The sequence below is a fragment of the Hippocampus guttulatus genome, chromosome 17 (assembly GCF_054856545.1).
Source record: "Hippocampus guttulatus isolate MCC_2025c chromosome 17, RoL_Hgut_1.0, whole genome shotgun sequence".
Taxonomy (NCBI): domain Eukaryota; kingdom Metazoa; phylum Chordata; class Actinopteri; order Syngnathiformes; family Syngnathidae; genus Hippocampus; species Hippocampus guttulatus.
Genome location: NC_141277.1, coordinates 224592 through 238653, shown reverse-complemented (window position 1 = coordinate 238653; position 14062 = coordinate 224592). Strand labels below are relative to the sequence as shown.

The 14062-nt window shown below is 54.5% G+C and overlaps 2 protein-coding genes across 4 annotated transcripts; one reads left to right on the top strand and one right to left on the bottom strand.

Annotated features, from left to right (window-relative positions):
• Positions 1-644: 644 nt before the first annotated feature.
• egfl7 (EGF-like-domain, multiple 7) lies at positions 645-9979 on the bottom strand. Of its 2 annotated transcripts, none has more exons than XM_086134914.1 (8): positions 9716-9979; positions 6310-6578; positions 4456-4691; positions 2153-2265; positions 1917-2081; positions 1524-1591; positions 1292-1448; positions 645-794 (listed from the first exon to the last, which is right to left on the bottom strand). In XM_086134914.1, the coding sequence occupies exons 3-8, from the start codon at positions 4536-4538 to the stop codon at positions 688-690; spliced, it is 693 nt and encodes a 230-aa protein (XP_085991040.1). In that variant the 5' UTR covers positions 4539-4691; positions 6310-6578; positions 9716-9979; the 3' UTR covers positions 645-687. The 2 variants fall into 2 exon arrangements, with proteins under 2 accessions (XP_085991040.1, XP_085991039.1); XM_086134913.1 differs by lacking the exon at positions 9716-9979 and adding an exon at positions 3038-3166 and having other exon boundaries at positions 6310-6568.
• Positions 9980-11219: 1240 nt separating this feature from the next.
• LOC147191297 (uncharacterized) lies at positions 11220-13809 on the top strand. 2 transcript variants are annotated; one of them, XM_086134920.1, is made up of 8 exons: positions 11220-11570; positions 11768-11845; positions 12170-12231; positions 12296-12382; positions 12452-12605; positions 12671-12784; positions 12854-12875; positions 13393-13809. In XM_086134920.1, exons 1-8 carry the CDS (start codon positions 11220-11222, stop codon positions 13683-13685), a joined length of 1161 nt encoding a protein of 386 aa, XP_085991046.1. In that variant the 3' UTR covers positions 13686-13809. The 2 variants fall into 2 exon arrangements, with proteins under 2 accessions (XP_085991046.1, XP_085991045.1); XM_086134919.1 differs by having other exon boundaries at positions 12671-12875; positions 13429-13809.
• Positions 13810-14062: the final 253 nt, after the last annotated feature.

The following is a 14062-nucleotide window of genomic DNA, read 5'->3' as shown; positions in this document are numbered from 1 at the left end:
GACGCAGCTGCTCCGGTGACTATTTTGAGTTCATCCGGTATGAAACGTCAAAGACGCCTTGGTTGTGATGAGATACGTCAAAGAGATCTCTTGTTTGAAGCGTAAGACGAAGCGCCGTGAAAGGTTGTCGCATCGAGATGGTCTGGATGATACGCTTCCTAAATGACATGTGACGTCACATTAGGTTGAAACCTTTTGGTTTCAAAATCCAAGACGGACGGCCGTTTGGAATATCAAGGGCGGCGCTCGTTGTTTGACAAATCATGGACGCATCCAGTCGAAAGGCTTTGAAACACCGAGTGAAGTTTGAGTTTCGAACAATCGAGAATGTGAGCGCGTTTGACAACAGTGTCGTTTGAAAGATGGATTCAAAGTTTGGAAACATCGAAGAGACGAAAACAGCTCAAGGTTGATGAAAAAAAAAAAGTCACACGTACACGGTTTTCCAAAGGACAGAAACGTCAATGATACCATCTTAGTTTTTGGAAAAAAGGCGTCATTTTCGGTAACGTCAAAGAAACACGAGCTACCCACCCTGCCCCCCCCCCAGGCATCAAATACATCGTATTGTTGACATGACCGTTGACATGTTCATGTTTTTTTTCCGAATTCCTATTCGAAAGATCAAAGACATCACGTCAGAGTTGCCTGAATTGACGCCAACTTGTGGAGAAACAGCCCCCTTGTTTATTTGTGCGACCATTGCGCTCGACTAAGCGACGAGTAGGATCTCGACGTGTGCGCGTGTCGGCCAGGTTTTAGTTCCGGTTCCGGCGAGTTTTCCTGGCAGGAGCCTAGAGAAGGAGGAAAAAAAAAAAAAAAGTATTTTACAAGGTGATCCGCCTTCACCGAGCTCAAAAGCCTTCCAAATAGCAGCCTAGCTTAGCGCAGATACTGTTTGATGTTTGGCGTACGCGTTAAAAAGGTCCACAAAGAAGAAGACCATCCCAACGGTTTTTCCGACGACGTTGCCTAGTTTGTTGGTCCTCTCGGTGCTGCTTTTCTTTCAAACTAAATATTTGAGCTAAGCCTCATGTTGCTGAGCATCGACGGCGATCGATAAACCTTTTCAAGCGAGACTTTGCCGTTCACACATTTTTTTTCCCCCTGAAAGTTGTACAGCTTTTTTTTTCTCGGCTCAAGGCCGAGCCCGACCTACGTGTCGGATCGTTATGAAAAGTCTGACTGGGATTTTCCCTTTGCTTTTTTTTCCTCATGCTACATGCGCAAGCTCGCGCGTTGAACGCATCTCTTTGCGTCCAAATGTTGCCGGACCTTTTGCTTGACTTACAAGTTCCCAGGCGCTCCTCGAGGAACCCGATCTGCTCGCTTAGGGAGTCGATGCGGTCCAGCTGGCGGAAGGAGTGCGACAGCAAGGTGGCGCTCTCCTCCGACACCACCTCCTCGGGGAAAACGCTGCCGTATGGCGCCAGCGCCACCTGCAGCTTCTGCAACCCAAAAAAAAATCAGGAAAGTAAGAATGACGCGGGAAGAAGAGAAAAGGATCGAAACGGCCGACGTACTTTCTCCAGAAGCTCCACTCTGCTCCTCAAGTTCCGCATCTCGGCCGTCACGTCGTCGGGAGCGTCGCCTGCGGCGACGGTGGGGGAGCGCAACGTTAGCCGCTAGCGGCGGGCCGGGGCGGCACCCGTAGAGCCGCCGAGGCCCGGAGAATACGGAGCGGACGGACACTTCCCAAAGCGCGAGCGTCCCAAATGTTTTGCTCGCGACGGAGCCGAAGGGGGCGCCAGTCGCAGTGCATTATTACTCACGGTACGAGTTGAGAGCGGCATAGCGCGTACCAAAAGTAATAATGAGCCGCGAGGCTGGCTACGATCCGCTCTTGGTCTTCTTCGAGGTCTTCACCCAAATACGCGGCGCGGAAAGGCGGACGTTTGTGCGTTTCGCCGGCCCACCTGACGGCGGCGCCCGAGTCGAGGCGGAGGCGGGCGCTCCCGGGCGGCGGCAGGAGCGGGCGTCGCCGGCCAGGACGTAACCCCGGCGGCAGGTGCATCGGAAACTACCGACTGTGTTGACGCAGCCGTGAGAGCACGGATGCCGCTCCGCGCACTCGTCCACGTCTGGAAGACAAAAGAAGGCTCGCCGCCTTTTCGCCCTCACCCGGGCCGCCCTTAGCGCCCCAAAGGTTTACCTCGGTTACAGTGAAGCGAGTGAAAGCGTCTCCACCCTGGGCAACATTCGGGGTAGAAGTTGGAGAAAGGCGCCACTCTGCTCACTTGGCGGTACGCCAGCGCGTACGTCGTTCTGTGGAGACAACCGAACGGCAAAGCCCTTCGTAAGTGAAGGAGGCCCGCGGAAAAGGCTCAAGAAGCCGTGCGCGGGAAGTCGGCCATTTTGGCCGCAAGGAGCCTCTTCGGAGCCCTTTTCTGGCCATTCGCAAGAGTCAATAAACAAACGTGTCCGACGACGCTCCACTTTGGTTCCAAAGGGACATCCGAGGCCATTTTGGAGGGTGAGCCGTGGACAAACCTGGTCCTGGACATTTTTGTTTCTTCTGGCTACTAAATTGAAATGATGCCAGCGGGCGAAGAATTCCCCCTTTTTTGTTGTTCTTTCATGATGTGCGGGCAGATTTCCTCCATCCACTCGCCACCATGTCGCCGCTTTCGTGTATCTGGCCTTTCCATCTTGTTTATCGCTCGGAGGATGCGAAATCATTTGCGTAAACGGCAGCGTCGGCCTCCCGCGGCGCGGAGGAAGACGTTCCGGCGGACGGGCGTCGGGGGCTTCGGCGTGACCGTTTTCCAAACGGGGTGGCGCCGAGGAAACCGAGAGGACCGCGAGCGACATGAACGAGCGCGGCGCTCTCAGCGGGCGCGCGTTTCCCGCCGTTGGACAAATTGCTCGATAACGCCGCCGCATTCCGCTCGGACCGGCTGGCGGACGGGCCCGCGAGTAAAGCGCCGACGCGGTCTGCATTCTTTCAACCTTACTCGTGTCGAGTGACTTTTTGTAAGCGTTCGGTGGCTCGGTTACTTTGTCGATTTGACAAAACGGTTGCAAAGATCGCACTCACTTGTAGGTGCCGCACAGGCGGCGGCCCTGACACAGCGTCAGGAAGGGCTTGTGCAGCGGCAGGACGTACGACTCGGTCGCCGTGACGACGTGAGGATGCCGACGAGGCTCCCGGCCGCCGCACGCTCTCCTAGCAAGAGAGCCCCAGAGACAAATTCTTTCTTCTCTCACATTTCTTGACTTTGACGCGTGGGGATCCACGCGGACGTGGCCTAGTGAGCGGCATCGGGAGTCCGCTCAGCGTGACTGTATATATCGATACATACGTGTCGATGTCATCGTTTTCTCATTTGATCGACAACGGTCAAGATCTATCCCTTTGAAACGTCGTGAATGTTGCTGATCTGAGCACTGGCGAGACCAAAAGTGTTTGCTGTGCCATCCAAATGAGTAGAAGCGGGTGTCTGAATCACCCGGTCTGCTCTGGCCGCGGGTGTCTCAAATTAAGCGGCCGGGCAGGCGCACCCTTTTGTGAAGGAATGGGGCGAGGGGGGGCAAAGAAACTCGAAAGTCATATTTGGAAAACTTTGAATGCCAAAATCCAATTCCTGTCCTGTGTCCCAAACAAAGACGGGTGATTTGCGACATGTTTTTCAAAGATGCTAATTCCATTATCGATGGCTAGCTAGCTAGACAGAAAGCTAGCTCGCTCGATGTTTCTCCTATTCCTTTCAGGGGAAGTCACGCCCCAAATTTTCTTTGCAAATTTCTTTATGTTCTCTGCGCCTCCACTCATCTCAACAGGACATTCTGACGAATGTTGCGTTTGCGGAATATGAGCCGAGCGGCAAAATCCACCCCGTTTTCAGCCAACTCGGGGGCGGCCATTTGCCGCTTTCTGTCGACTGAAAATGACACGGCGGTCGCTCGGGGAGGGGACGCATTTAACGGCCGACGGTGGCTCGGCGGTTTTCTGAAGCTGAGCCGCGATTGGCCGTTAAATGAGTCCGAGCGACCGCCGTGTCGCGGTCAATCGACGGCAAGTGGCAAATGGCCGCCTCCCCCTACGATGGACAAAAAACTGGAGATTTGATGTTATTTGAATGATTATTTGATGGATTTCTTTTTCAATGCCGGGTTCGGACTCGTGAGGCCGGATAGAACTTATTCTTGTCGAGACAATTCATGGCTTGACTTCCCCTTGAAGATGAATGCAAACGCATCCGAGTGGCGATCGAGTTCCTTTTTCGGATTCTCCGTCTCTCAGACCGTCTCGAGCACGATTGCGACCCAACAAGGCCTCACGACGTGGCGCAAGACACGGTTTCTGCCCTTATGCAACAAGTGTCTCGTTTCAAACCAGGGCGGCCTTTAAAAAAATAATGCAAATGAAAAAGTGTCTTTTTTGAGCAAACGATGTGAAAATGGCCACGGGCTGGAATTTGTCCGAAGCCACACAAAGCGATGGCTGCGATTTACCCGCGGTGGTCGTGAGCGTAGGACGAGGGCTCGGCTGCCGCGTGGAGGACGAGGAGGGTGGCGAGGAACGTCGCTCGCATCATTTCGCTCTCTTTGCCACGACGTTCCCCGTCTCTCTCTCTCTCTCTCTCTCGCTCTTCTTCTCTCACGCTCTTCCGAGCACTGGCGGCCGCAGCGAAGGAGAGCAGGGGACGCACTGGGCGGGTCGGAATGCGCTCCGCCGACCGGGGGACCACCTGAGAGCCACAAACAGAGGAGCGCCTTCTTGATGACGTCACAGAAAACTTGTCTGACACCTCGCGCTGCAATTCCCAACGAGATGACCGAAAGTCAAACACCGGAGCGTCGTTTATTTTCAAATGGGAAACGTAACAGGAAAAGTGCCCTCATTTTCACATGCTTGTCTACTTGCACAGAAAGTGCTTACCCCCCCCCCTCCCCCCCAAAAAAACGTACGTAACTGTCATAAAATCTATCGTCGTTGAACGGATCCTTGATTTACGACGTTTGTGCACTCGATGTTTGCAGTTTGCCTCCAAGTGTTTCCTCTCCAAATATTTGGACTTGACTCGCGCGTCTGTTGTGCCACCACCAAAAGCGTCCACGCGAGGACGCCGTTTCCCCGGCTCCCTCCCGACAGCGGCCGCTTCGGGCATTCGGGAGCCGCGCGCTCACGTTCAACTGTCGCGCGCACACGCGCGGAAAACGCAAAGAAGCGCGCACTAAACGGTCACCTCTGCTGTGGGAAAAGTCCAACGCGGAGAAGAAAACCCAAAAAGTCCAAAGAGATCGGTTCCGGTTAATGGTCCGATTCAAATCCACTCGTTAGAATCGCATTCAGAGTAATCCGATCAATAGTCATCAGAAATCCGGTGATTGTGTGTGTGCGCGCGAGCGTGCGTTTATGCGCGCGCGCGTGTGTTTGTGCGTGTGGCTAAGTCAGTTCAGACCGTCACACACGACGCGGATGGGGGGTGATGGGAACACCTCCCCTCCCCCCCCCGACGCCCGACCCCCTCTCTCGCCACCCCTCGATAGACCCCCAGCTACTCAATGACGTCACATGGCCAAGACTCCTTTTTGTCGCTCTTTGACACAAATTGAAGAACAACATCTATTTTTTCGAGTGTTATATATTTATCAAATGAGTTTGGTGTGGTCAGATTGAGAAATGTGTGTTGAGACTGGTGTGTTTTCTGTTTTGAATGCATTTCTTCTCTTTCTATATACAGAATACCTACTCACACACACAGAAATACTTTTTATATATTAAAGAAATCTCTTTAAAATTACAATTCTATATCTGCTAGTATATATTGTAAATCAAATACATATCGAATAGGCATTACTCATTCTAATTAGGCATGTTTATTACACTTTCTAAAGAGTAATTTACCAATTTTAAAAAAATGTGTATTTTGGAGTCATATTTTCAAACGAGTGTGTATTATTATTACTGATTTGAATTGCAATTCTTTTTTATCACATTTACAAAAGAGTGATTTGTGCATTTCTAAAAAATAGGCATGGAGGGAAAAGTCGGGGGGGGGGTAATGTTCAACAAAAATTACATTGATACATTCCAACTTAAATTAATCTTGTATTGAATTAAAATGTAAAACTAAAATAAATACATTGTATGCATACGTATGATATTCCAACATTTGAATGTGCGAACTTTTCATGAAAAAAACCCCACCCTAAAAAAACAATAATGGCACGTGGGAATAGTTTCTACAACTCATCAAATCAACTCAAGTTACTTTTTGGGCCTGCGCCGGCACGACCGCGACGATGACAACTACCGAGTTCAATGGAGAATGCTTTCGAAATGCATTTCGTCCGATCGTTTACCTGTGCGCACGCAGGCCATGAAGCGTGTGGGGAGAGGCCCCCTCGGTCCCCCTTGAGCTACGGCCCCGCGGGCCGGCGGCCGCCTCCTCCATGCCGCGGCCGTCCGTGGGTCGCTCCGGCTGATCCCCGCGGCGGTGGCGGCCCGCCTCTGTGCTCCAAAATGATCTCTGGGCGTTTTTCCTCTTGGTTTTATGCCGCGCTTCCTGTTGCAACTAAGGCAGGAACTGCACGGACAATCCCCAAAGCGGACTTCCTGTCACTGTTGGGCCCTGATAAAAAAAAAAAAAAAAAAAACTGGAGTGGTGCGCAAACACGTTCCCATGCTGAGCCTAAAAGTGATTTGGAGGCAATTTCTCAGGGCGATTTTGTCTTATTGGTTTCTCGCCGCCATCCCTTAATGCGCTTCTCCTGAGCAGGGCCTTCCAAATGAGGGCTTGACTGCATTGACTGCATCCTTGCGCCACTCAATGGGGCGTCTCACTTTTGACAAAGCTCCTGGATTTAAAAAAAAGAACTAACTAAAACTAACGCTAACCCCCCTCCCCCCCGCCCCCACAAGTGATTTGTAAACCAAAACAAATGAAAACTAATCGCGCCCTTTAAGAGGAAAGGCGGGTTGTCGAATAAATGAATGAATTTGAAAATCTCAAGTCAAAACGAAACTGCAACGAACAAGTTCTTGTGACCTTGACGCACTTATCGATCTGATCGGGAAACTTTTGAATTTCTCCGCCTTTCAGAGGTACGTACGCATGATCGTTACCTTTTAGGCCTTTAAAGTGACCCCTGAGGAAAATAAGTACATTTTAAAAATCTAGCCTGGACCCCAAAAGTGGCGACGTCCAAGGCCGCGCGTTGACGACAACGGAGTAGGATGCAAAATCTGTGCAGGGAACGCGGCCGCTTTTGTTCTTTGAAATCCAAAGTAGTAGTCGGCGGTGGGGGGGCTGAGCGCCGGCGCCGCTTCCTCCTCCTCAGGAAACGGGAAACGGCTGGGCCGCGAGATGGCTCCCCGCGAACAATGGCGATCTCCCTCGGGCGGGAAGCGGATCTGCGTCAGACGGATTTGGCCAAAGGGCGAGCGACGCTGACCTCGGAGCGGGGGGGCCTAGGCGGGCGGCCGCCCGGCGGATCCGCGCGGCCCCGCGAAGGTGTCCGCCGGAGAGCCGCCGCCGTCGGGAAAGACGCCTCGCGGGAAGCCGGCCTCTTTTGGAGGAATCGAATCCCCTTCGCAAAGCGTGTGCGCTCGCGGGCCGGGAAGTTGTTGAGGCCTTGAAAAGAAGTCGGGAGAAGCCGGTCGCGTGGCCACGCCAGCCGCCGCGCGACATACATCTCTCCGGGGCCGTCTCCGGCGTTTTGGGGTTAGGGGAGCGTAAAACGGCGCTCCCGCTTCTTTTCTCAGGAACCTCGCCGAGAGATCATCGTCACACGGACGAAGAATACAGATCGTTGTCACGCGACCGCTGCTTGCCAGAAATCGCTGCGGCCGCGTGCCCCCCCCCCCCCCCTTGAGGTGCCGACATTTATTTTGGGAAAAATTGCAGTCCGACGAGACACCGCGAGGTCCCCAAACTGCCTTTTTGTCTCGACACAAATGCGACCTAGCCAAAACTGGCATTTGCATGGGTGGCACTGTTGAGCGCGAGTGCCCGAGCGCTGAGGATTCCAGCTTTTTGGTCCTACGCTAGATTCCAGCAAATCTTTGGAATCTCAGGCAGTGTCACGTGCATTTTTTTTTTTTGCACAGCGAGGTTTCCATCCAAACAGGACATCCTGCCATCCAAGGCCTGACACCCGCTTCCCCTCCCAGCCTCCTCTCCAGGCAAGGCGCGCTTGTCCGATCTTGCCCCCCCCCCAACTTTCCCCCGCGTTCTGGTGTAAAGGCCAGCTAATTCGAAAGGTATGTGTGTGTTTTATTTGTGTGTGTGCGCGTCGCGCATGCTGAGCTGGCCGGCCCAACTTGGTCCTGCGCAAGCCAAGTCCCGTAGTGACTTCATACTCCCCCCCCGGCACAAATCCATCAACATGAGCCGCAGCCCCCAGAATCGAGCGGGGGACCGGCTGCTTCTTCGGGTCGGCCGGAACCTCGCCGACGGTTGCCGACGGCTCGACGGCTTTTGCGGAAATGTGCTGCGCTGGATATTTCTGGCGGATTTAGCCCCGCCTCGCAGCCTGGATGTGGCAAAAAAATCCAATCAAATCAAAAATACCATCCACTGTAGTCACGTGGAGACGTACTGGCCTACTTGCCAGAAATTCCTGCAGCTACAAGGTTTCCCGAGGCCAAAAAAGTAAATCCATCAGCGCCGGCCTAAGAATAAAAAATACAGGCCATTATTTTCTCCCATACTGTAGGACGCAGCCGCTATTTGCCACAAAGTCCTGCAGCCAAAAAGCAAGAGATGCCGTCGCTTTTGTGAATGGACACTTCATCAAAAGCAAACACCACAGCGGCTTTTTGTTGTTTTTTTTCCCACTTGTCCTCCGGGACCACCCGCTGCAGCGGCAGGTTGCTTGTCTGACGGGTTGCGACAACAACAGCAACACGCACAGTCCATCTTGGCACGCTCATCACGAGAAAAGCTTTGCGCAACTTTGTGCTAGCGGGAGATTTGTTGCGGCGCTAACCCGCTTTGCTTTTTGACAACCGGGACGGCTGGAGGACCCATGAGCATGAAATGGTCGGTTATTGATGGGGTGCACACCCCTCATATGGCGCATGTGTATAATGTTCCTCAATTAACGGGGGGGGGGGGAGGGGGGGGGGCGAGGGGGGGGGGGGATTTGGGCGGTTTGCTTTTGCTTGATGTGCGGCTTCATGCCGCTCAAGTCGTTTTGTTCCAGGCCTGTCTTGAAAATTCCGACAAGACGATGTGCTTGCGGCGGGCTAAAGTTCGAGACTTGACCCGGAGTTGCACAAATGAGAGCCCCCCCCCCCCCCCACGCCCCACGACCATTCAAGATGCCGGAGTCAGCGGGTGGGAGTCCGCCGCAGGATGCGAGCAGGGCGCGGCCGATACTCTGAGCCGCGAGAGGCTTTTCTCGCTCTCCTGCGACTTAATGAACTTGTTTTGAAGGCCCCCCCCCCCCCACGCCCCCGCCTCCCAAGCCCTCCCGCCTTAGGAGCGACATTCCGAGCCTTGAAAATAGCGTCAGAAAACAAAGACAGGAAGTGATGCGAGAGCACTTCCCGCCCACTCCTCTCAGGATTTATCTGGATCCGACAGACCGGACCCCCGCTCACCCCCGCTCACCCCTCGGCGCCTCCCGCGCAGGGATTTGCCACTTTGCGCGGAGGCCCGGCACTTGAGCCAAGATGGAGGATGTCCAACGATTAAGCACCCGCATTTCATCGACTTTTGGCCCCTCGGGAAGGTGGGCGGTGTTACCAGGCGGTTTCGATTACCTTTATGGGTGTTTGATTTTACCGTCTTTCCTTAAATCGTGTCCACAGCAGTAATAGTTTGGTCTGCGCCTCAGTTCATCAATCCGAACAACGAATCATCTCGCCCTGGACGGATGGCGCTTTTTCTCCATTCGATGTTATCGCATTTCCTCAAACGGTGGCTCTTCCATGAGAAAAGAAGATGATTTGACATTTTAAAAAGAGAAACCGCAATTTGAGTCGGTAGGGAGGGAGAAAAGCTCAGAAGGGTGGAAAGGAAAGCCGGGGAAGAGAAGATGGGAACACGGAACAAAGGAAAAGTGAGTCTCGGGAAAGGATGGAAGGACGGGCCTCAGAATATCAAGCATCTTTGAGAAACGGAAGAAGGGGAGGAGGGAAGGAAGGAGATTAGAATAACAAGCAACTCAGAGAGAAGAAGGCAAGAAAGAAAGGAACGGCGTCAGAAAGGGGAAAAAAATATCAAATATAATAACACGGAGTAGAAAATAACGCGTGGAAAGTAAAAAGGCGTAAAAAGCAGATTGTTTCCTGCACTTTTTGACTCACGCGAGCCGGTGACGAAGGCGGGGTTACCGTGGCGACCCGCTTCGGAAAGGTGGGGGCGGAGCTTCCAGCAAAGTCCACCCCGTCGTAAGAAGGAGACCGCTTGACCGCCAACAGCCCCAAATCAATCCCCCCCCCCTCCCCCCCGTTACGAGTGGCCACATTTTGCAGCGTTGCCATCTCGCAAGACCGACTAATAAACACGTTTAGTGGACCGACTCGGTAAGGTGCTGTCGACAAAACACGACCATTCAAAAAGAGCCAAAAACCCGTACGTGGGTGTTTTAGCTAACTGCTAGCTGAACACCTCACGCGCAAGTGTCACTCGTTTACGAAAAACTTCAAGTTTTAACACAATTATTTTTTTTGGGGGGGGGGGGAAGAAATAATAATAACAGTAATTATTATCATCATCATCATTATAACGGACATTAGCGTTCATGTACGGTGTGGCCGGGAATGACGGTAAATACCAATCGTTCTGTTCAAATCCGCGTTTGTGAGACAGGCGAGTGCCAAATGTCCGCTCCGCATTTAGCGCAAGTCTCGCTTGTTTTGAGCATTTTTATTCCTTCGTTTACCTCGCGCCGAGTCGTGAATAAAGTGTATGGGGGTAATGTATGCATTTGGATAGCAAACCTACCGGCGGTTTCCAGTCTATGTGACGTCACGCTTTCGTCTCTGCATTTTCAATGGCATCGCTCGCTCGTCGTTGCATCATGTTGGGCAGTTTGTACAACTGTCGAAGTCCCTCAAAAAGCAACGAAAATAAGCGACGGAGAGACATATTGCTCTTTTGTGAACACGAGTCATTTCTTCTTCAACTCGCTGCTTGTTTTTACGTTTGGAAATGTCCCTTTTGGATGAATAATCTATTTATCTCATGTGTGTGCACGCGCGCGTGTGTGTGTGTGTGTGTGTGTGTGTGTGACAGCAGGAGGCCAGATTTAGGGCAAGCTAGATGGAGAAGCTCAGGGAAGAGTTTGAGCAGATCGTAGGCGAGCTGGAGTGGCAGGACGTTGCGGACACCCTGCAGGAGTTGTGCTCCAACATCATGTGCGACCCCACCAACACTCCCCCTCCCCACCCTCCCGGCCAGCACCCGCCCTCAAACCCGCCTCCGTCCGCCGCGTACGCGGGGATGCCGTTCGACGCCCGCCCTCAGCCGGCCCGCTTCCCTCCGCGGTTGCCGTTTGTCCCGCACGCCCAGTTAGTGCCGCTTCCCAGCATGCGATACGGGCCGCAGTTCAACCCGTACCTCGTGCATCCCTTTCACCTCAGCCGCCAGGCGGGGGCTCCTTTCCGTCTCCAGGTAAGCGGATGACAAGGAGTCCCCCAAAATGGGAGTCACGAAGCGGTCCGTTCTGAATAAATGGTGACGTCGCACGCGGAAAAAGCCGCGTGAACGCTCCCCAAAAACTGCAATTGGGATTCCGGCAGCTTTTATTTGGTACCGACGTGTTTTGGGTTTGCTGTCGTTAATGCCCGCACTCTGCCTCTGTCCCGCAGTACTTACCGTGTCAGATGACGCCGCAGGTCGTCCACAGCCAGCCGTCCTTCAGCTTCCCAACTGCGCCGCCGCAGCCGGTACACACACGCGCGCGCGCACGCACACGCGCACGCGGGGGCTTCATCTTCAGTGTGAGAGTGACCGTTGTCGACAGCATGCAGAATGCTGGCCCGCACATCACGCGTGGAACCAATCAATCGAGTAGATCTTGTCCAACGAACCTCGTCAAAACAGGCCCTGCCTTGTAGCGACACTTGCAAACATTACAGAGGCACCTGAGGAGACATGTCTGAAGTTTGGAAAAAAATGGCAGCATGAAGTCCGGCGCGACGCGGCAGAAAAGGCGCGCGCCCGCCTCCAGCGGACTTGTGACACCGCCGCCGCTTTTTTTGTGCCTGCAGAAAAAAAGTCTGCCCGTGGTGCCGCTGCCCGAAGGCGCCACGCTGCACGCCGTGGGGATGCTGTGAGTACGCAGGCGCCGCCGCCCGCGCCGCCGCCGCCGCGTTGACTTGCCGTTTGCCTCTTAGGAACGGGGAAGTGCTGTACGCGGCGGTGGACGCCTCCCAGCCCGCGCCCGCTCCTCTTCCTCCCGCTACGTCCGCCCGCTCCTCCAGGTAAGAGCCGGCCTCCCCCGGACGCCGACGCCGTGCGTGCATTTCACGCCTGGCTTTCCGCTTCTCCAGTCGAAAGAGAAAGCGCAAGCGGCGGCGCAAGTCGGCCGCCGCCAAAAAGCCGCCCGACGCCTTCATGTGCTTCCTCCGAGAGCGGCGCCCGGCCTTGAAGAGCCAGTTGGAGCGGAAGGACGGCGTGGCCGTCAACAAGCGCCTGGCGCAGCTGGTGAGTGTGCCGTCGGGCCCGACGCCTCGTCGGTTGTCCGTTTGACGGGAATTCGCCGCCAACAGTGGACGTCGCTGAGCGAGGAGCAGCGGGCCAAATACTACGAGCAGGCCCACGTGGAGAAGAAGCTGCGGGAGCAGATGTCGTCCGACAGCGGCGGCGGCGACGACGACGACCGCGTCGCGCGTCCGCGTTGCCGTCGGGAAGGCCTTTCCGACGTCTTGACGTGTGCGCGAGGCCCCAAAAAGAAGAGGCGGCGCCGCGACGCCGGTAGGACGCCGCACGCCAAACGAGGGCCCAAAAACAAAAGCTCCGTCAATCGCCGGGCACGCGCCGACGGACGAGGATTTGAAAAGTCCACCTCCTCCTTCCCCGTTTTGGTCGTCCATCCTCGGATGTAGTCAAAGCGCGAGAGAAAATCGGAATGAGCGGAACGAGGGAAGGAGAGCTTTTTGGGAGCCCGCCTACGTCCGGTCTCGCGGCCACGCAAATACGGCTTTCGGTGTCGCGGCGTCTTGGCTAACGACTTCCGCGATGACGAGAGTTTGCCTCGGGCGCCGTTGTTGTCCGACGGCAGATTTTGGCAACGGGGGCCGCCGCCCTGGTTCCACGCCGCCGGGCCCCACCGCGAATCTCGTCCACGGCTCGTTTATTCTCCTTGACCTTCCGCATCCCGGCGCGGTTCGAAACCATTCCGGCCGGCTTCTCACGTTTTACATTTGAAGCGTCGGGATGACCGCGGGGCCTTTCCGCTTGGCGTCGGCTCTTCGGCATTCATCCAAATGAGATTGTGGGCTTTTTAAAGGGCGCGTGCTTTCCGCAGCCAAGCATCAGGGCGGCGACGCCCGCAACACCGGCGATGACGCGCCCGCCTCCTCCTGCTCTTCCTTGGAGTCGTCCTCCTCCTCCTCGTCCTCGCTGTCTTCGTGGCTGGAGGCCGTCATCGCCGCCGAGGGCGCCGACTCTCCCGCCGCCCCGTGTCCCGCCTCGCCCGCCCCCCACAAGTGTCCCGACTCGGGCGACGAATCCGACATCGAGGGCATGGACGCCAAGCTGCTGCACCTGCTGGGATGCTGCTAGCTTTGCCGTTGCTTTTATCGTTGTGTTTTGTAAAGGGTCTGTAAATAGTGTATAAAAAGATGTCGACTTAACTATTATTACTCTTCCTCCCTAATTTCATTAAAACGTGGATTTGGCGTCACGAGCTCAAGCAGCTTTTTTGAGACCAAATCGGTACCATTTTTAGCATGTCGGTGCCAAGGAACCACGTGGAAGTGAAGTGAGCGAGCGGCTTTATTTTGCGAGCATCACCAGTGAGTACGTTGGCCGGCTTTCCGATGCCTCCCGTGAGAACGGAACGGCGGGCCGCCTCTTATTACCGCCGTTTTTCAAAATGCAGTTGGCCACGCAAGTCGCGGCACTCGTTGCAAGTGCGGTCAGAACCAGTGGCGGTTCTG